Source organism: Meles meles, chromosome 4, assembly GCF_922984935.1.
Source record: "Meles meles chromosome 4, mMelMel3.1 paternal haplotype, whole genome shotgun sequence".
NCBI classification, from domain to species: Eukaryota; Metazoa; Chordata; class Mammalia; order Carnivora; family Mustelidae; genus Meles; species Meles meles.
In genome coordinates, this window is record NC_060069.1 from 65,466,652 (window position 1) to 65,488,983 (window position 22,332).

A 22,332-nucleotide genomic window follows, 5' to 3' on the forward strand; every position below is an offset into this window, starting at 1 on the left:
ACTGCCTATGTTCTCCTGTAGGATTCTGATAGATTCCTGTCTCACCTTGAGGTCTTTTATCCATTTCGAGTTTATCTTTGTGTACGGTGTAAGAGACTGGTCGAGTTTCATTCTTCTACTTATAGCTGTCCAGTTTTCCCAGCACCATTTATTGAAGAGACTGTCTCTTTTCCATTGTATATTTTTTCCTGTTTTGTTGAAGACTATTTGACCATAGAGTTGAGGGTCCATATCTGGGCTCTCCACTCTGTTCCACTGGTCTATGTGTCTGTTTTTATGCCAGTACCATGCTGTCTTGGTGATCACAGCTTTGTAGTAAAGCTTGAAACCAGGTAACGTGATGTCGCCAGTTTTGTTTTTGTTTTTCAACATTTCCTTAGCAATTCGGGGTCTCTTCTGATTCCATACAAATTTTGGGATTATTTGCTCCAGCTCTTTGAAAAATACCGGTGGAATTTTGATCGGAATGGCATTAAAAGTATAGATTGCCCTAGACAGTATAGACATTTTAACAATGTTTATTCTTCCAATCCAAGAGCATGGAATGGTCTTCCATCTTTTTGTGTCTTCTTCAATTTCTTTCATGAGTGTTCTATAGTTCCTTGAGTACAGATCCTTTACCTCTTTGGTTAGGTTTATTCCCAGGTATCTTATGGTTCCTGGTGCTATAGTGAATGGAATCGATTCTCTAATTTCCATTTCTGTATTTTCATTGTTAGTGTATAAGAAAGCCACTGATTTCTGTACACTGACTTTGTATCCTGCCACGTTACTGAATTGCTGTATGAGTTCTAGAAGTTTGGGGGTGGAGTCTTTGGGGTTTTCCACATAAAGAATCATGTCATCTGCGAAGAGAGAGAGTTTGACTTCTTCATTGCCAATTTGAATACCTTTTATTTCTCTTTGTTGTCTGATTGCTGTTGCTAGGACTTCTAATACTATGTTGAACAAGAGTGGTGAGAACGGGCATCCTTGTCGTGTTCCTGATCTCAACGGAAGGCTGCAAGCTTTTTCCCATTGAGGATGATATTTGCTGTGGGTCTATCATAGATAGATTTTATGAAGTTCAGGAATGTTCCCTCTATCCCTATACTTTGAAGCGTTTTCATCAGGAACGGATGCTGGATTTTGTCAAATGATTTTTCTGCATCAATTGAGAGGACCATGTGGTTCTTCTCTCTTCTCTTATTGATTTGTTCTATCACATTGATTGATTTGCAAATGTTGAACCATCCTTGTAACCCAGGGATGAATCCCACCTGGTCATGGTGGATAATCTTTTTAATGTGTTGCTGGATCCTGTTTGCTAGGAGCTTGTTGAGAATCTTAACATCCATGTTCATCAGTGGTATTGGTCTGAAATTCTCCTTTTTGGTAGGGTCTTTGCCTGGTTTGGGAATCAGGGTAATGCTGGGCTTCATAAAAAGAGTCTGGAAGTTATCTTTCTGCTTCAATTTTTTGAAACAGTTTTAGGAGAATTGGTGTTATTTCTTCTTTGAAAGTTTGGTAGAATTCCCCAGGGAATCCGTCAGGTCCTGGGCTCTTGTTTTTTGGGAGGTTTTTGATCACTGCTTCAATCTCGTTACTAGATATCGGTCTATTCAGGTTGTCAATTTCTTCCTGGTTCAATTTTGGGAGTTTGTAGCTTTCCAGGAATGCATCCATTTCATCTAGGTTGCTTAGCTTATTGGCATATAACTGTTGGTAATAATTTCTGATGATTGTTTCTATTTCCTTGGTGTTAGTTGTGATCTCTCCCTTTTCATTCATAATTTTATTAATTTGGGCTTTCTCTCTTTTCTTTTGGATTAGTGTGGCCAATGGTTTATCGATCTTATTGATTCTTTCAAAAAACCAGCTTCTAGATTCATTGATACGTTCTACTGTATCTGTGGTTTCTACCTCATTGATCTCTGCTCTAATCTTGATTATTTCCCTTCTTATGTGTGCAGTTGGTTTGATTTGTTGTTGATTCTCCAGTTCTTTAAGGTGTAGAGACAGCTGGTTTATTCTGGATTTTTCAATTTTTTTGAGGGAGGCTTGGATGGCTATGAATTTCCCCCTTAGAACCGCCTTTGCTGTATCCCATAGGTTTTGGACCGAAGTGTCTTCATTCTCATTGGTTTCCATAAATTGTTTAAGTTCTTCTTTGATCTCCTGGTTGATCCAAGCATTCTTAAGCAAGGTGGTCTTTAGCTTCCAGGTGTTTGAGTTCCTTCTGAACTTTTCCTTGTGATTGAGCTCCACTTTCAAAGCATTATGATCTGAGAATAGGCAGGGAATAATGTCAGTCTTTTGGTATCAGTTGAGTCCTGCTTTGTGACCCAGTATGTGGTCTATTCTGGAGAAGGTTCCATGTGCACTTGAGAAGAATGAGTATTCTGTTGTTTTAGGGTGGAATGTTCTGTATATGTCTATGAGGTCCATCTGGTCCAATATTTCATTCAATGCTCTTATTTCTTTATTGATTTTCTGCTTCAACGATCTGTCTATTACTGAGAGAGGCATATTACGATCTCCTACTATTAATGTATTCATATCAATATGACTCTTTATCTTGATTAATAGTTTTCTTATGTAATTGGCTGCTCCCATATTGGGGGCATAGATATTTACAATTGTTAGATCATCTTGGTGGATAGTCCCTTTAAGAATATGTAGTGTCCTTCTGTATCTCTGACTACAGTCTTTAGCTTAAAATCTAATTTATCTGATATGAGAATCACTACCCCAGCCTTCTTTTGAGGCCCATTGGCATGAAAGATGCTTCTCCATCCCTTCACTTTCAGTCTGGGTGTATCCTTAGGTTCAAAATGGGTCTCTTGTAGGCAACATATGGATGGATCCTGTCGTTTTATCCAATCTGCAACCCTGTGTCATTTTATGGGCGCATTTAGGCTGTTAACATTGATACATTTTGATAGATACGTTTTGATTGATAGATACGTTTTGATTGACATCATGTTACCTTTGAAGTCTTTCTGTCTGTAGATTGTCTCTATATTTCTGCTCAATGATATTCTTAGGATTTTTTTCTCCTGTATAGGAACCCCCTTAGTATTTCCTGCAGTGTCGGCTTGGTGGTCGCATAGTCTTTTAAGCATTGCTGGTCTTGGAAACTCTTTATCTCTCCATCCATTTTGAATGTCAGTCTTGTTGGGTAGAGTATTTTTGGCTGCATGTTCTTCTCATTTAGTACTCTGAATATATTTTGCCAGCCCTTTCTGGCTTGCCAGGTCTCTGTGGACAGGTCTGACATTATTCTAATGGGCTTTCCTCTGTATGTAAGGAGCTTCTTTGTCCTAGCTGCTTTTAAGAGGGTCTGTCTTGAATGATAATTTTTCATTTTAACTATAAGGTGTTGCGAGGACTTTCGAGAATCTAAAATCTTGGGGGGAACCTCTCTGCCTCTAGTACATGAACGTTGTTTCCATTTGTGAGATTGGGAAAATTTTCATAGACAACTTGTTCCACTATATCTTCTAGACTTCTTTCTTTTTCCTCCCCTTCAGGGATTCCAATAATTCTGATGTTGGAATGTTTCATGGCATCATTTATTTCCCTGATTCTGTTTTCGTGGCTTCTGAGCTGTTTGTTGCAGGCTTCCTCCTGATCCTTTCTCTCTGTTTGTCCTCCAGATCACTAATTCTATCTTCTGCCTCAGTTACCCTAGCTTTTAGAGAATTTAGATTAGATTGGAATTCATTGAGAGCATTTTGAACATCATCCCTGGTGGCTTTCAGTTCTTCCCTAACATTGTGAACATCATCTCTGGTGGCTTTCAGTTCTGCCCTAATCAATTCCGTTTGGTCATCCATGGCTTTCTCCAACCTAGCTATTGCCTGGATAATTGTTAGCCTGAATTCCTTTTCCGACATATTGTCTATGTCGATAGCCATTAGTTCTGTTGCAGAAGGTCCATCCTCTGTATTTTTCTTCTGTTGGGCATTCCTCCTCATAGTCATTTTGGTAAGAGATGACTGAACGGATGCAGCTGGATGTATCGATTGTGGTGCAGTCAAGGTGCACCCTGGAACACTTCTGTGCAATCAGGATTCCCCACCCAAATGAGAGAAAAAGGAAAAGAGAAAGAAATAGAGAAGAAGAAAAGAAAAGAAAAAAGAGAGAGAGAGAGACAGGAAAAAAAGGGAAAATAAAAGAGAAGGCTCAGCCCAAAAGGTAAGGCTTACCAAATGGTAAGATTTATGAAGTACACAAACAAAAAAAGACAAACAAAAAGACTGATAAAAGTATATGACAAGATATATATATATATGTATATATATATATATGCAAAAAAAAGGAAGAACCTCATCAGAAAGAACCCCAAGTATAAGTTTTATATACTATCATACTATCAGGACAAACACAAATACACAGAAACACTGGTGGAAGGAAAAGATGGGAGAGTGGTTATAAATTCTCAGTGTGGGCAAGGAAGGTTATTTTGATTCTTCCTGGATGTATCTTGATGTTTTTGTTAAGGGACTCAACTTTCCTAAGATAAAGGGGGATTAAAAATTGGTTTGCCTATAGGGGTAGCATTGATTGGGGGAAGGGGATTACCTTGAAGTTTAACTCTATATGTATATTAGAAAATAAAAATTAAAAAAGAGTAAACTAGACTAAACTAAATTAAAAATAAAAAATTTTTTTAAAAAATAGAAAAGCAAAAGAAAAACATGGGTGTATATATCAAAAAGTTCAGGTTAGAAGGTTATTAAGGGATTTGATGTACTGGACATCTATGATGGTAAATAGGTTAAAAAATTATCTATATGTATATTTAAAAAAAAGAACCAGAATAGTGGTAAGGAGTTTAAAATAAAAGTTGTATTTATGAAGTGTAGTGGTGGTTGTTCTCTTGTCGTCTTTTTTTTTTTTTTTTCTTCCTTCCGGGTTGGTTTTCTGGGGGAGGGGCCTGCCAAGTGGGTTTTCAGACAATGATGTTCCCTGAGTTAGGTCCTCCCGCCCCCCGCAAGGGGGTGGGCGCTGAGGAAACCGTTTTTTTTCAGGCTTTTGTTCTCTGGAGGTTTTTTATGTTCTTTCATCTGTTTTCTCTCGCCTTGACAGCTTTTGATGGTTTTTAGAGGTTTAGAGGAGAGCAAACTGCACCCAGACCTCTTTCTCAGAGAGAAGCCTCAGAATGCTCTGCAGAGCTGCTGGCAGACTAGGTTCTGAGTCACGGTCCCTGGGGATGCAGGATCTCCTCCTTGTACCCAATACCAGGCAGCAGTGGCTGTCTGGGCAGCTCCAGACTGCCAGAGAGGTTCCAAGCAGCGATCACACACTGAGATTTTCCCGCTGGCCTGGGCTGGGAATGCCTGGTTTTTCAGGATGTCAGAGCTCCCAACTAGCACCTGTGCGCACCTCTCCAGGGGAGGGTGTGGGACTTGGCCCGTTTCAGGAATGCCGTCTGGCCAGGCTCCCAGCCCCTCACGGGAGCCGGACCCCACGCATTCTCGGACGCGCTGGCAGCTCAGGCGCGCTGGGGGCTCAGGGACCAAGACCTGGTTTCTCCACAGCACTCTCTCTGGCTCAGCACCAGGGGAGGCTGTCCTGGGTCCGGGGACTTAAGCCCCTGTCCCTAACCGCCCTGATTCCCACAATTTCCCCCCGCGATGCCTTGCTCTTTTTTTTTTTTTTTTTTTTTTTTTTTTTTTTGAGTGCTTTCAACCAGACTCCAAGCTAATGCTGGTCCCCAGACACAGGGCACTCTCGTATTGGGGTATTACTTTCCAATTGGTCGCCTCTGGTGACTCCCTCCCCCTTTTGTTTATCTTCCGATATCAGTCCGACATTCCCACTCTGCTTTACCTGCCACTGGCATCTTCTGCTCCTGTAGAGATCCAGATGTGTGTAATTCTGATCTCAGGCTGATTTCATGGGTGATCCAAGTTCTTTGGTAGGTAATCAGCTCACTTTAGGGTACAGGTTGAAACGGCGCCTCCTCCTACTTCCCTGCCATCTTGACTCCAAAATTTCCAACATTTTAATCAGAAATCACCAAAGGAAATAATGTATATTCTGGGGGTTTAATGTATTCATTTGTACAAATTATTAGTCATAGAGTAACATAAAACATCACTAACTTAGGCCCCTTTAATTCTGAAATCATCATGCAAAAAGCCATAGGTATAATATAAAGTACTGAGGCTGGAGATAGGAAACAGAATAAACTTAAAACCTTTCTTGAGCTAATTTGTTGTGTATGATTTTAGAAAGTCCCCATAACCTCTTTGGTTTCTGTGAAGTTGTGTTTAAAGTGAGCTAAGTTATTCAAGCAATCCATCTCATCATCACATAATTCTATGATTCTGCATGGGCCAGATAGATGTTCCTTTTCTACTTTATTCTTTCTATAAACAATGGTTCTGGGAATGGAATTATTTTTGTTGGGATGTTTTATAATCTGAATATGACTAGGCTTCAGGGATCACATGAATTCCCTAAATGTAGGCAATTATGTTTGGGTGTATTTTTTTGGGCAGACGTACATAGCTTAAATCTGATTCTCACAAAGCTCTGTGAACTTCTCAAAAAAGACAAAAAACCACTTACTTAAATAATAGACTAATTCCAAGTGATTCATATTAACTTGTTAAAACAGGCTCACAAAAAGTTTGCTTCATAATACTGTGTTGGTTCTGTAACATTCTCTATCCCACATCAGTAACACAATACACTCTGTTAGTAGAAGCTACATTTCAAACTTTCATTAATAATCTCCCCATTCAGTGATGAGCCATAGACTACATCTGTCTAGTTCACCTCATTACATCAAATGCCTTGAACAGTGCCTAGCTCTCAATGAATGAGAGAAGGTAAATGTCTACCAGTATATCTCCAGGCGAGAAGACAGGTAGGGAATGGTCATCTTTTCATCTGGGCATTAATTGAAACCCTAAAACTTAGATGATGGTAGAATCAACAAATAAGGATAGATACCTCATTTTATACTCAAGCCAAGCCATTGTAATTTCAGTAAAAAAGAAATGAAATCCGAAGTGATTAAGGTCTAACCAAAAGTGGCGAGGTCAAGACCAGAGTCCTCAACCAATGGTACAGATTCCTTTCATTCCACTAAGAACCTAATTATTGAGTGCAAATTACGATATCACCCAAATTCCAGTTCCTTTCTTTTAATTGAAATTCAGTAGTTAATAACCTCATCCTTCATTATGAGTACACATACCATAAGTAACCTCTGATTTTTGCCTGATTTATTAACATAAGTAAATAAAATAATATCATGTCTTATATGTAATATAAGTTGGATTCAGTTTTTTGTCACTGTCATATCTATAAAAGATATACAGTGCTATAAATCAAATTCTTTTATCATGCAAACATAATTGGTTTTTCAGTAATGCTTGTTTATTTGTCTTAACTGACAATTACAGGAAGAAAATGTCTCATTCATTAGTATCTTTTTAAAATATATAGTACATAAAATTGAATACATGTTATTTCATTCCTATACAATTCTGGTAATTGACTTTTAAAAACCTAGTAACATTGGCATCTCTTTTATCTTCTTACAGGAGCATTGTTTTAAACCCAGCTTATTTCCGAAATCATCTTCGCCAGGCAACAGTGTTTAGATGTCTGGAGAGATATTCAGAAGCTGCCCGGTATGTTTGTTATAACTTTTGTGAAGATTTATTTCAAGTTAAATTAATTTTATTCTCAGCTTCTGGTAATAGCATAACAGAACTTTCCATTTCTCTCATGGAGTATGATTTTACCAGAATTATTGTCTTATAAACGTCAAACCAACAATTATTGACTATCTTTTTCTTTAATTAAAGCCATTCTCTGTTCATAGCTCTTAGTAAAATTCAAACTTTCCAGCCATGAGGTCACTGATAATGATGGGAAAACTTCCAGGGAAGATTAGAAATGAACTTGACCTCTTGCCCTCCAGTAGATTCCTGGTTTTGGTTGTAATGACACAATTCTGTGACTCTCTCTTTCTTGAGTTCTGGAAATGAAATCCAACAGCATGAAAAAGACCTCAGGAGCTCTTTCTAGAGGAGATGGCATCAGTTATAACATCAAGGGTTGTTAGAGCTGTTCTAATATATTGCCTCCTAGACCCCAGTATGTTTTATAAAAACCTAACAACAAAGCAGCTTTTAATATTTTCATCCCCAGAACCTACACTTACAGAAAAAAAAAAATTTACAAGAATTGTGCAACAGCCTCAATGTTACACTCAAAATTCCTTTTCACCTATAACTACAAAGGCTTTTTTTCTTCCTGAGTCAAGCTCATCATATTGGACTTCCCTTCCCTTTGATGAATCTCTCAATGAATTTTCCTCATCTCCCAATGAAAAGCTGCTATTTCTAACTTGTCCACTTTATTTATTTATTTATTTAAGATTTTTTAAAATTTATTTGACAGAGAGAGAGGGATCACAAGTAGGCAGAGAGGCAGGCAGAGAGAGGGGAGGAAACAGGCTCCTCACCGAGCAGAGAGCTCTATCTGGGGCTCGATCCCAGGACCCTGAGATCATGACCTGAGCTGAAGGCAGAGGCTTAACCCACTGAGCCATCCAGGTGCCCCATCCACTTTAATATTCTAGGAATTCAGTAGGAAAATGTGAGTGGTTTCTTCACCTAACTCCAAGCACTATTCCTAGGGAAATATCTGCAGTAATAGGGATGAGAAACCTAGGTTGCAATCTTTGCGATATAACACTTTCTTGGAGAGTGGAGTTTAAGGAATTTAAATGGATAATAAAATGGTTCCATAAAATTAATACCATGAAATCGACATGAATTCCATTTATATAGGTGTTCCTGAGAGTTATCAAAACTGAATTAAATGATGGATATGGAGGGCAGAATTAATCCCAACTACACTCACTTTGCAGTCAAACAAACATTATGCCACAACATCTATTTACCTGTATGTTAATGTGCATTTTTTAAAATTATAATGGTCTTTATGTATCAATCTCATTTTTTACATTCTATTTTTCCTTATACTTTCTCTAATGTAGTCCATCTTATGTACTCACTTCGGACTTTTTTCTACATTTTATTTTCTCCACTAAGTTGTCTGTAACTTTCTTTCTGCCCAAATATTTTTCCTATGTGAATGAGAGGGAATTTAAGAGGTGATGGTGAGTTTCCTTCAGTCCCATACTTTTTAAAAAGTCCCTAGCTACAAATGAAGCTAATAGGTCCAATGTAAACCAATACCACTACCTGTAAAATAGTGTTTTCTAAAAGATGGTTTATTAATGTGTCTTCTGAATCTAATAAAAAAAATCATTAGGAGAAGACTAGATGCAACTTCAAAACTACATTGCAACTAGTCAAAAACAAGCCATGAGAGACTATGGAATCTGGGGAAACAAACTGAGGGTTATAGAAGGTAGCGGGGTGCGGGGATGGGTGAGTCTGGTGATGGATATTAAGGAGGGCACAGATTGCATGGAGCACTGGGTGTTTTATATGAACAATGAATCATGGAACACTACATCAAAATTAATGATGTACTGTATGGTGACTAACATAACACAAAAAAATGTTAAGAAAAATTGATGGTGGTGTGCTGGGATCAGCTTGTATAGACTCTGAAAAGCCGATTGTTAATATTCTGGAATTTAAGGAGAGCCAGTTTTAAAATAGAGGAGAACTTAGCAATACTGGGAAAATTTACACTATGGAAACTGGCAAATGCTACAAAGCCACCTTTTCTGGTTCAGGGAGAGCCAGGTTGCCAGCCTATCATTGACTATAACTTAATTGTATCAAGCTTTGACTGTTTGAGTTAAAGTTCTGACAAAAAATCTTTATGAGCCCTAAAACAAACAATAAGAACTTGAAAATTAGTAATTTGTCAGTATTTGCTATACAAAGTTGGAACTTAATATCCATTGTCCTTGATGTGTATATCCCTGCAATGATAGTGTAGGTGTTCGATATCATATAATGACTGACCTGAAGACCTGATAATAGTCCTTGAGGAAGTTCCTGATAATTGTTGGTTATGCTGGTATGGACTTTCCAAGAGAAGCAGATACAATTAATTACAGATTTTCATCTTGGCTTCCTTGGCAATTATAGTCCTCAATATACAATATTACTCATTGTGGTTTTACCAAGGGGAAGAATGAACATGACTATGATAGTGTCCCTTAGCTATTAGACTTGTAATGTAAATAATAAATTCAAATAAATATATAGAACATTCATGTTTATCAATTACTTTCTTGGAAATTTGGGTAGTTTGGTTCAGGCCTCTTACAAGGATATTATCTTTAAACTCACTGGAAAAGCCAACACCTTAAAGTTACTTCCTCTAGAATGTCAAGTAGTCATGTTTCTGAAATTGAAAGGCACTTACCAAATACAAAATAATCCCATTACTAGGTGACTTAGGAATCTTAAAACCATTATTTGCAGTGAAGTGAATCATCTCTTTCTGATTCACATTAGAGTATTTATAACCAGGAACTAGAAATTGGGCCACCTAAGGCTTTCTGAGCCTAACCAGCTCTACTCAGGAAGGAATACCTAATAAATAGGTCAGAAAAGATTCTCAGGACAGTCTCATAAAAGCCCGGATTCTCAACCAGAGAGACTAGAGAAAATGCTATGACCTGTATTTGAATGGAAGGTATCAGTCAGGTTTATAACAATGAGCAGGTCCTTTTATTTTATGGGTCAATATTCTTTTAGTAACATCCTACCTACCAGAAGAGAGAACAAGAATATATAGATGGTAGGAAACTGAATAAAAATAAGGATATTTTATTTTGCTTTAGGCTCTGCAGGGATGCTGGTCATCCTTGAGCAGACAACTGGCACTGGTTAAATTGATGAAAGTACATTTTCAGACCATAAATCTAAATTGAAATTGCTGTAACTCCCCAAGAAACAACCAACCTGTGAGGTCTTACCTGAAATAGCAAGTAGCCTAGCTCCTTAACATCTCTTCATTTCAATGCACACAAAAGTATATGTGTTGAAGTAGAATGTCTTTGCTTGAATCTGCCTTCTCTCGTCGCACTCACACACACACACACACACACACACACATCATTTGGCACTTTCTTCATTAGAAAGATGGTAAGATAAGAAAAAATATGCAGAGGGGCGCCTGGGTGGCTCAGTGGGTTAAGCCGCTGCCTTCGGCTCAGGTCATGATCTCAGGGTCCTGGGATCGAGTCCCGCATCGGGCTCTCTGCTCAGCAGGAAGCCTGCTTCCCCCTCTCTCTCTGCCTGCCTCTCTGCCTACTTGTGATCTGTCAAATAAATAAATAAGATCTTTAAAAAAAAAAATATGCAGAGATGTGAAACGAACAAATGTAAAGACTATTTTATGAAGAGAGCTAATAACTCTTGATAATGCGAATGGCATGTCTTTTATTTCTGTATGCTCAGTGACTTCCACAGAGTTTGGCACATACCAAGCACCAGTTCAGGGTTGGCAAATTAAATTAGCCAGTTTTGAGTTTGTAGTTAAGAACCATTTAGCAGTAGCAATAAGGAGATATTACATGAAATTATTAGTACAACCCTGGTTAAAAGATAAATATAAGAGTGTTTACATAGTTAAGTTATGGTAATAGTATCGTGACTCCTATGATAAAAATCTATAAGGCAAAAAATAGTGACATTACAAAGGATTTACTTTAGTTAAGATCACACTGTGTAAGTGGAAGCAAACAGAAGGTAATAGTAAAGGGGAAAGTACAACAAAAGCTTCTATTTATCATTAAGGAGGAGTTAGTTTTGTATTTCTACATATATGAACTAGATGAGGGCTACTGGAGCAGGAATCATGCATTTAAATGTTCACAAATCTCAGGCTGATGGTGTATGAAGGAGGTCAATTATAAGATAAAAGAGTTGTATGAATTACAGAGAACTAGAGACCACTAACTACAATGACCATATAATTTATCTTTCAAACTTGATCGTGAAAATAAACATTATTAAGAAATAACCAGGGGCCCCTGGGTGGCTCAGTGGGTTAAAGCCTCTACTTTTGGCTCAGGTTGGTCCCAGGGTCTGGGATCAAGCCCCGCATCTGGTTCTCTGCTCGGTGGGGAGCCTGCTTCCTCCTCTCTGTCTGCCTGCCTCTCTGCCTACTTGTGATCTCTGTCTGTCAAATAAATAAATAAAAACTTAAAAAAAAAAAAGAAAAGAAATAACGAGGAAAATATGCATAAAGCAGGACTGTTGTGACCACACTGGCCATCTGGCACACTACCATAGTCCTTCTGAAGGGAATAACCATATTCAAGTCCAGTTAATGTTTCTGTATACAACTGTAGTACAGTGTTGTAGATTTTTGAGTCTTCAAGAAATAATGCTTTTCAGAACTTGGCAAGAAGAAATTTCTTAATTTTTCTTTTTTTAAATTTAACTTTTAAATGTTAATTATTTCATGTTTTTCAAACACAGTTTCATCTTAAGAAAGCTGAAGCAGTCCCATTCGTAAAAATGTAATTCACCGATTTGTTGCAACAAATCTGTTCTACCTTTTATAGTAATATTATTTAATACCACATTATATATAATATAATGATAAATAGATTAGGTAATCAACTATATAGTCTATTTTTTTAATCTTCTTCCTTCTTTTTTTTCTTTTTAAAGATTTTATTTATTTATTTGACAGACAGAGATCACAAGTAGGCAGAGAGGGAGGCAGAGAGAGAGGAGGACGCAGGCTCCCCGAGGAGCAGAGAGCCCGATGCTGGGCTCGATCCCAGGACCCTGGGATCATGACCTGAGCCGAAAGCAGAGGCTTTAACCCACTGAGCCACCCAGGCGCCCCTATCTTTTTCCTTCTTAAGGTAATATACAGATAGCATGTTTCTATTAAACCAAATCAAAACACAATACAATTAATTCACAAGATGAATTAATTTATGGCTACACTCACTAGAGTGAGTAGCCAGATAGCTAGAGAGAAGCCAGATAGGTAGATAGTAGAGGTTAAAGCTGATGCCACTGGAAATGGAAGTAATGCATATATAAATCACAACTTTCCAAAAGAGAAAGTGATCTAAAAATAAATTTAAGTATTTGTTCAGAAATCTAGTCACATAAAACAGTCATACTGCTATTGATAGGCAATCACTCACGAATAGTACTACAACAGTAAGCAGCAAGAAACTGTATCAGCTGTTTTAGTGTCATAGAACTCTACGATTTTTAAATGAGATTATTGTGTATCTTGCAAGGGAGGAGAATATACTGACAGGTAGACTCAAGACAAATGATTCTGAAAAGATGATAGTAGTGTTGGGAATTTATTTTAACTTAGTTCTGATTCAATTGAAAGTATAAAATTCATTCAAACACCATGCAAGATACTAAAAATACATCACAGTTTTTTGGTTAAAGTAAGTTCTCATTTATGCCTTCAGATAGTATAAATGAAGACTGTAGGCTAATTTTTATTCTTAAACTGCCCATCTGCCTGAAGGGCTTTTTCTTTCTTTATTGGAGACAGTTTGCCTTTACCAGAACAGCTTTAGTGTAGGCTAGCATTAATCAGTCCTATGTGACATGCAGTTGTATGCTGGAAGGTGGACATGATCATTCCACCATTAAGTGATTTTTCCTTTTCCTAGATATGATTCCTAGATCCTGAAGCACTACAAAATGTTGCTTCCTCATGTATGATTTCTAAAACAGACACTAATATAGAAAAATTTACTCATTTCATATCACTTAGGTTAAATATCTGACTATAAGACTACAACTCACCAGTTTCTACATATGTAAGCTGCAGCATTTGTGATTTCATGGAAAAAGGTGAAAGTTAAAAATATTCTAAATCTTCAAGTTTCTAACCATCTTGTATTTCTTAAGGATTTAAAATTACAGACTCATAAATGTCTAATCTTACAACAAAAGTACTAATCATAAGGTTGCAATGATAACTGATGGCTTAAAAGTAACTGTTGCCCTAAGAAAAGTTGAATTTTTTGGACCTGATCCAAATTATAAGTAAATTATTGCAAGAATAAATAATTTTGTATGCAAATAGAAAAGAAATTTAACACAGGCCTATTGCAAAGTACATCCAGAAATTCATTAGAGAAAAACATTGATTGATTTTGTGAATTTCTCCATCTTGCTGATGTACATCATGATAAATATTTTTGTCCCTATTCATTCGAGTTTTAAATGTGAAGAAATAAAGAAATAAAGATGTTCTCTTCTTATCCTCCTTCCCTTCAATCAGATGCCCAGCTGATTCCACATTTTCTACAATGGTGGAATTATAGAAAATCAATTAAACATTAAAAAGTTTAATTCAAAGGAGCTGAAGTTTAACTCTGCATGTTCTGTGCTATTTTCTTATGCATAAGTGTTGCCAAAAGAATTAGAGTTTAGTCTGCTGATGATAAAATTATGATAAATGGATCAAAACTTTCATATCTTAATCTGTAAATTGGAGATAATAATAGCATCTATGTCCCAAAGGTTATTATGAGGATGAATGAGACAAGTACACTTGGGACAGTACTTGGCATATCATAAACTCTCAATAAAAAATAAGGATTATCATTGTTTTTGTTGTCGTCAATGGGAACTCTTTGAAGATAGGTGAAGCTTCCTAAAGAGACAATGAGTTTCTCAACATTGACACCAGAACACAACAGGAGACAGATTGCACTACTATACGAATAGACCCTGTCTAACTCTGGAAGTCATGTCTGTGTTTTGGGGAACCTCCATGTTAACATTGGGATTGAAAGGCATGATTTTGGTTGGATTAAGGAGTTAAAAAGGGAAAAATTGATTTTTAAAAATTTTTTGCTTATGAATATATCATGAATTTTAGCATCTTATTTCATGCTGAGAGATACTCTAATTATTCTTAAAGTGAGTTAGATTGTAGAGACCCCCAGCATGGGTAGGTGGAAGTTCAAATGACATAAATAGTTCTGGTCATCTGGTTTTGACTCCAAATTCTCCCTTTTTCTTTTCCTCATTTCTGTCAAAAATAGCAATACCCTGACAAAAGATTAGGCTGGAAATCCTAACAGTGCACTGCCAGAAACTCTGAAATTCTTCACACACACACACACACACACACACACACACACACACACCCAAATTTAAAAAATTAAAAAATTAAAAAATTAAAAAAAAATAAAAAATACTGTCATTGGTTCATTACACTATTATGCACATAAATTAATCTTGATGCCACTGATTGTGAAAATTGCTTATAAGTCAAAAGTTCTATTTATGTATCTGTCTGCTAAAGAGGAACTGTCTGCATTGGAGAATTACAGCCAAGTCAGAGAGACCTGTGTTCCACTCCAGGACCCGAAATGACTAGTTATGTGTAACCTTGGGCAAGTTAGTTAAGTAACCTCTTTTAGTTTCAATTTCCTCAACCATAAAATGAAGATAATAACACTACTTTACAAAGTAAGCATAAGGTTTGCATGGAATAATGAATATGAAACATGAAACGCGGTGCCTGGCACATAATAAGCCCTCAGTTAATTATTGCTCCTGCTGCTATTGTTATTGTTGTTGTTGCTGCTGCTGTTGTTGCTGTTACAAGCTTTGAAGAATGATGTTTAAAACCTAAAACATTCACTCTAAAATAATTATGTCAAGTGCAACGTTGGTAAAAACATTATATTACAGAGCTACCGCCCCAATTTATCTTAATTTTGACAGCCATCATCTATGATCCTTTGCTTTTTGCCAAACTCTATGTCAGATGCTTGTAGTGCATTAGCTTTGCTCCTCACAACTCTGCAAAGAAATTATATTCCACATTTTTTAGGTGAGGGAACTTAAGCTAGAATTCGAATGACTTGTCAAAGACCATTGATAAGTAGCAAATCTGGAATTCAGTCTTAACTTTATCACCAAGACCCTGATTTCTGCACAAAGGATGCACTTGCTGTTGTCACACTTTGTATTGGCCACTTGGGTGAGTTTGAAATGGTATTGATTGCCTCATTGTGGTTTACATTTTCTTTTTTTATTACTGGTGCACTTGTGCATTTTTAATATATTTATTGGGCAATCATGTTTCCTCTTCTGTGAAATGCTCATTTGTATATTTATCTTGTGTTCATTTCTTATTGGATTGTTTGTCTTTTTATTATTGAATCATTGGATTCTTTATATACGCTGGGTACTAATTAGTTTTAGCAGTATATGTTGCAAGTAATTCCTTCTAATTTATGGTTTATATAATCATACTCTTTTTGTTATCTTTTGATGAAAAATTAAAGACTTATTTTGAGTGTAGTCAACTGTAGTCAAATTCTTTTGTGATTTGCACTGCTTAAGTTTTTAAAAAATTCTCTCCTATCCTAAGCTCATCAAGATACCCTTCTAAATTATCTCAAAAGTCTTTGATTTTTTCCTTTACCTTTTAAGTTTTGACCCAATGATAGTTGTTTTTTATATACGGTGGGAGGTAGGATTCTCTTATTATGTTTTTCCCTTGGTGGATAACCAATTATCTTGATATCATCTTATTAAATCCTTTTTCTGTTGATCTTCCATGTTAGCTCTGTTTATATCAGTTTTCCATATGTGAATAGGTCAGTTTCTGGTCTCTATTCTATTCATACATCTGTTTGTCTGTTACCTTGCCGAAAACACTATCGTACATAGGATTATATTTATACAATGGTTTATGATTTGTCTTGATATTCCTGATATCTAGCAAAGGAAACTTTACCAACTGATTCTTTTTCAGGAATGTCTTGTCTATTCTAAGTCTTTTGCTCTTCCACATGAATTGTAGAAACTGTGAATTTGAATTCCAAACCAGAATAGTGTAAGTTCTAGTTAGGAATTCCCAAGGAAGACTTTCTTACTTCCCTTTCCGTAGTCTCAGGATCCAAGGCCAAGACTGACATGCTGTTCCACTATTTTGCTCTGTAAGAGTTTCTCCTAGTTCTTTTATTGAACGTGTTATTTATAAGAAAAATTTTAAGTAGGTTGTCTATTCAGTCTTCCCTCTGCTTAAAACCCTTAAGATTTGTCTACTTTTCCCCATGCACATGTCCCATTAAAAGTTAGTAGACCAGTAAATATTAACATATATCCTCAGAAAAAAACTTTTTTGTTTGCTTATTAAAGCCTCTTTACTTATGTAACACTATCTACATATTTTTTAAATGACTGTTTGACACAAGAAGCCAAGCAGATGGCACCCCCAATGGCCAAAGTTAAAACAATCTGAATAACTGGGGCACCTGGGTGGCTCGGTTGGCTAAGTGTCCAACTCTTGATTTCAGCTCAGATCATGATCTAGGATAGAGCCCTGTATAGGGCTCCCTGCTCTGCAGGGAGTCTACTTGTCTCCCTCTCCCTCTGTCCCTTCCCCAACCTGCTCAAGCACATTGCATGCGCTCTCTCCCTCTTTCTCTCATAAATAAATAAATCTTTTATAAATCTCTCATTTTATAAATCTCTCATAAATAAATAAATCTTTTCTCTCATAATAAATCTTTTAAAAAACAAATAATTTTTTAAAAATTATTTGAATAACAAAACAAATATTGATAGTATCAAATTATAATCCATTGAATTAAATGAATATTCATATATGAGTTTATACTAATATAAAAATAATTGAATAAATATATGGAGGATAAATGAAAATTCTTCCTTATAGAGGAATACCAATTAATAAATGTAGAATAAATGAGAGAAAATCAATGTTAGCAAGCACCACAGTAATAGTTGTTGCAAGATAGATCTACTAATGGACTTTAATTTCAGCAATTCCACTTCTGTTATTTATCTGAAGACAACAAAAACACTAATTTGAAAAGATATATGTACCCCTATGTTCATTGCAGCATTATTTACAATAGTCAAGATATGAAGCAACCTACACGTCCACCTATAGATGAATGGATAAAGACAATATGGTGTGTGTATTTGTCTATCTTTATACACACACACACACACACACACACACACACACACACACGCATTATAAAATACTACTCAGCCATAAAAAAAAATGAAATCAAGCCATTTAAGACAATATGGATGGATGTAAAGGGTATTATGCTAAGTGAAGTAAATCAGACAGACAAAGACAAGGACCATATGATTTAACTTATGTGTGAAATCAAAAAAAACAAAACATAGACACAGAGAACAAATTGGTGTTGGTAGAAGCATAGGGAATAGAGGAATGGGTGAAATAGGTAAAGGGAATTTACAGGTACAAACTTCCAGTTATAAAATAAATAAGTCACAAGAATGTGATATACAGCATTGAAAATATAGTCAATAATATCATAATAACTTTGTATGGTGACAGATGATAACTAGACTTATGATTCTTTCATAATGTATAAAAATATCAAATCACTATGTTGTACCTGAAACTAATATAAAATTGTATGTCCATTATAATTCAATAAGAAATAAATAATTATCTCCTTCAAATATTTATCAGTTGGAGAGGGAAACCTACTCACTTTATGGTGAAATAAATGAGCAAAGACATAATCAAGTGGTCAAGGTTAATACCACCAGTAATAAATATCTACATTACACACACACACCCCCAATAGTATGCAATGAGACCATCACATTACTTCTACCGTATTCTTGCCTAAAACACAATTTCAATTTAATCATGAAAAAATATCATACAAATTCAACTTGGGAAACAGTCTACAGAATAGCCAATTAATTCTCATTAAAAGTATGAAGGCCATAAAACCTAAGAAAAGAATAAGGAAATGTCAAAGACTAGAAGATGCTAATGATACACAACAACTAAATGTATTGTGGGATCCTTGACTGGATCCTGAAACAGAAATGTGGCAATAAGGAAAAAACTGTTGAACTTTAGAGAAATCTGTAGTTTAGTTGGTAGAAGTGTACCAATACTAATTTCTGGTTTATTCACTATTCTATGGTTTTATAAGTTGTCAAGGTTAGAGGAAGCTAGGTAGAATGATATACATTAACTCCTGTACAATTTTTGTGACTTTTCTGTAGATTTCAAATTATTTCAAAACATACTTTTTAGAAACTTGTTTTTTATGTTTGTTTTCAGTCCATCTTGTTTAAAAGTATCAGCTGTCCTAAGTAGTGTTTCTCTGATCATCTCATCCACCATATTCTTAAATTTGAGTCTTAACATTTTAAAGACATTTTTATCATCTTTCTCTCCCAGCCTATTTTGGGATATCCTTTGCCTGCTATAATTTAAGAACATGTTCTTTTTCTACATATTATATCTCCTACAGATTCCATCTTAATTTTAGCTTCTGGAACTTATTTTGATATACTTTTATACTCTTCTTTAATTACCTGAGTCATAAAATCTGGTGCTGACTCCATTAAAATTTGGGCTAGACAATCAAGATCAGCAGTTCAGTTCTATCATTACAATTATGTTAGCCTTGGTTGGGTGCCTGGGTGGCCTTCAGCTCAGGTCATGGTCTCAGGGTCCTGGGATCGAGGCCCGGCATTGGGCCTCTGCTCAGCAGGGAGCCTACTTCCTCCTTTCTCTCTGTCTACCTCTCTGCTGACTTGTCAAATAAATAAATGAAATCTTAAAAAAAAAAAAATTATGCTAGCTTGGCAAGACCTCTGGCCTCTATGGAATGGGAATAACGGTAGGACCCAGTCTCATCTCTCCAAAAGTTGTTATGAGAATAAAGTCTCTTCTTTCTCCTAGTTCTGTGACATCATACTCTCTGGATTTTTTCCTACTGCTCTAACTTTTCCTTCTTAATCTTATTCTCCATCCTACTGCTTAAAAATTAGTGTTTCCAAAGGGCCTGTACCCTTTATTCTTTTTTAAATTGTGCATTTACTTTTCCTTGGCCATAAAATCCCCTCTGCTGGCTTTAGCTAATCAATCTACTAATGACTCCCAAATTTATGCCCATGTTCTCAGATCTTGCTCCCAACCTCCACATTTATATATTCAAGCACCTTCTGAATATTCCCACTTGACTATATTAGAAGCATCTCAATCAAAACATATGTTCTGAACTAAATCCTATTGCTTTCAAAAACTTAACTCTCCAATATCTTAATTGTCTGACATAATGGATTGATTAATTAAATAGTGGAATTACCGATGGAATACAATATTACCATTTTAATTACTGCTACAGCTGCAAATTTACTAATGTGGAAGCTATTCTCACCATATTGTTTATTTTAAAAAGCAGGTTAAAAAGCAATGTGTAGTATGCTGTATTTACAGAGCAAATTTGAACACATCTCTCTCCAGACTAATTACTTTAAATTACTTTCCATAATCTACCAAATAAATCCTGGCAAAAAAATTAAAAGGTCTCTTGTAATTAAGACCCTGTTTGTCTCTGTCTCTCTGGCCTCCTTTACACACACACATACACATACTTTAATACTCAAATATTACCCAAACACAGCATGATATTTCATGCTTATACATATTTGCATATCCTCTTCTCAGAATAGCTTTTCCCTCTTTGGTTATTTCTGAAACCCTTCTTGGGGTCTACCTCCTCTGAAAAGTTTTCCCTGATTTTGTTTTCTCCCAATAAGATTAATTTTTTTTCTATATTATTTCTGTGCCTTGTCTTTATAGCTATAAGTGCATATTCCCTGTCATAATTATTTCCTTAAATGTTAATTTATCTTAAAAGACCAAGGGTTTCTTGAATATGGAGAACTGATTAATTCACCTTTTTCACCTTTACTCTACCGATCTTCAGGGCTCAATCACATTAGCCACAGTATAAATATTTGTGGAACTGAAATTGGAATGCATATGAAAGCACATAATATACCACAGATAAAGTGTTCTGAAATGAAAGATAATATTTATTGCTATTTAAATTCATACTATAAAACAGTGATATTTTAAATCAGCATTATAAAAAATAAATTCTTCAAAAGGGGACTCCTTACTTACATTAATTAATGTAATCTGGGTACCAAAATCTTGAATCTAATGGCTTATATCCCCACCTGCATAACACAAAATTTTACCTCTCCCCCAACTAACTTGGGATTTCTGGGGTCTGACTCAGATGCACTCCAGAAAAGGAAAGAATGGAATAGCATGATATGAAAAGGTTAGTTTTTAATGTTAGCCTGTAAGGCATGTACATGGTTTTGTATACACAACCTATGTACAAATATGTTCACAAGAAAAATTTAATGCTTATTGTAATATCAGTATATAATTCCATAGAAATATTACACTCAGAAACTGTGACTCAAGAATTTCTCTGCTTAGAGTATTTTGGCAAATTAATGAAGATTCTTTTCTGTTGGCCCTTCCTTGTCATCATTCCATCTTCCATAGATGACTTTGCCAGTTCACCTAACTCTTCCTTAGCCCTCAGTTAAATATCAAAGTTCTTCCTATAAGGCTTAGCCCACCCACTTGCCAGGCAGATGTTTGGTTTCTTTGCCATTGATCAGGGAAATCCTTAACATCTTTCTCACATTTTAAAAATAGGTTTAAAACTAACAATGAATACTGCTGATTTGACTGATTCTATTCATTGCCTGTGGGCTTAAGTTTGTTGAGTACAGTGGCAAGCTGGCACTGGATACTACTTAAATTTTCATTTTTCCTTTTGTTTTTTCATCAATATTCTGGAATCCAACTAGATTAAATACATGCCAGATATGACCTTGATATTACTGGGTTTTGTATCAGTCTTCAGTCTTGGGGTTCCTCACCAAGAAACTGGGAACAGGCCCCAACCCCAAGGGCAAAGGAAATTATCTCCTTGTTAGTATAGTCCACATAACTCTCTTAAGGATCCCATAAGATTCTTTTCCTAGGTTTGTTGTGTACTAAATGTTAATCTCTCAAAAGAGCATCTTTGAAATATGGAGTCTCTACCAATTTATTTTCTTGAAAGACTTTGCTTTCTTCAAATAAATTCTGTAAAATCATGGCCGTGGCATTAGATTTTTAAAATCCTGCCTCCAAGTCAGAAATGACTGCATTGTCTCTATAGGGATGGAAGGCCCAGCACTTAGATCTGAAATGGATCTCATTAGTACTAGCCCTAGGGACTTCCTGTGCCTCACCTTTGTGCAGCCCCAGGTCAGCTGTAGCAGCTCAGAAGTACAATAACAGGGTTACTATTAACTCTTGTATACCCAGAATCAAGCAGAGTATTTAAGTTTAATAAGAAATGGGGTCTCCCTTATACTCACCATGAATGTTTATCCTCATAATGTATCTAGCCCCCCTAGACCTCATTCCCACCACCAACCCTTGACATAACCCTAGAACTCCACACCTTCCTTCAAGGGATACTCTTATTCTCTTAAGGTTTTCAAAAAACTTAGAATTTTGTTAAGAGGCTCTTTCTGC

General features: G+C 36.1%; 1 protein-coding gene across 1 annotated transcript in view; it reads left to right on the forward strand.

Moving 5' to 3' along the window:
• Window positions 1-22,332, forward strand: part of SPATA16 (spermatogenesis associated 16) — a 236,938-nt gene that overhangs the window by 105,340 nt on the left and 109,266 nt on the right. Inside the window, exon 4 of the mRNA XM_046002990.1 lies at window positions 7,545-7,634. Within this exon, the coding sequence (XP_045858946.1) occupies window positions 7,545-7,634 (90 nt within the window). The remainder of the gene's footprint in view (window positions 1-7,544; window positions 7,635-22,332) is intronic.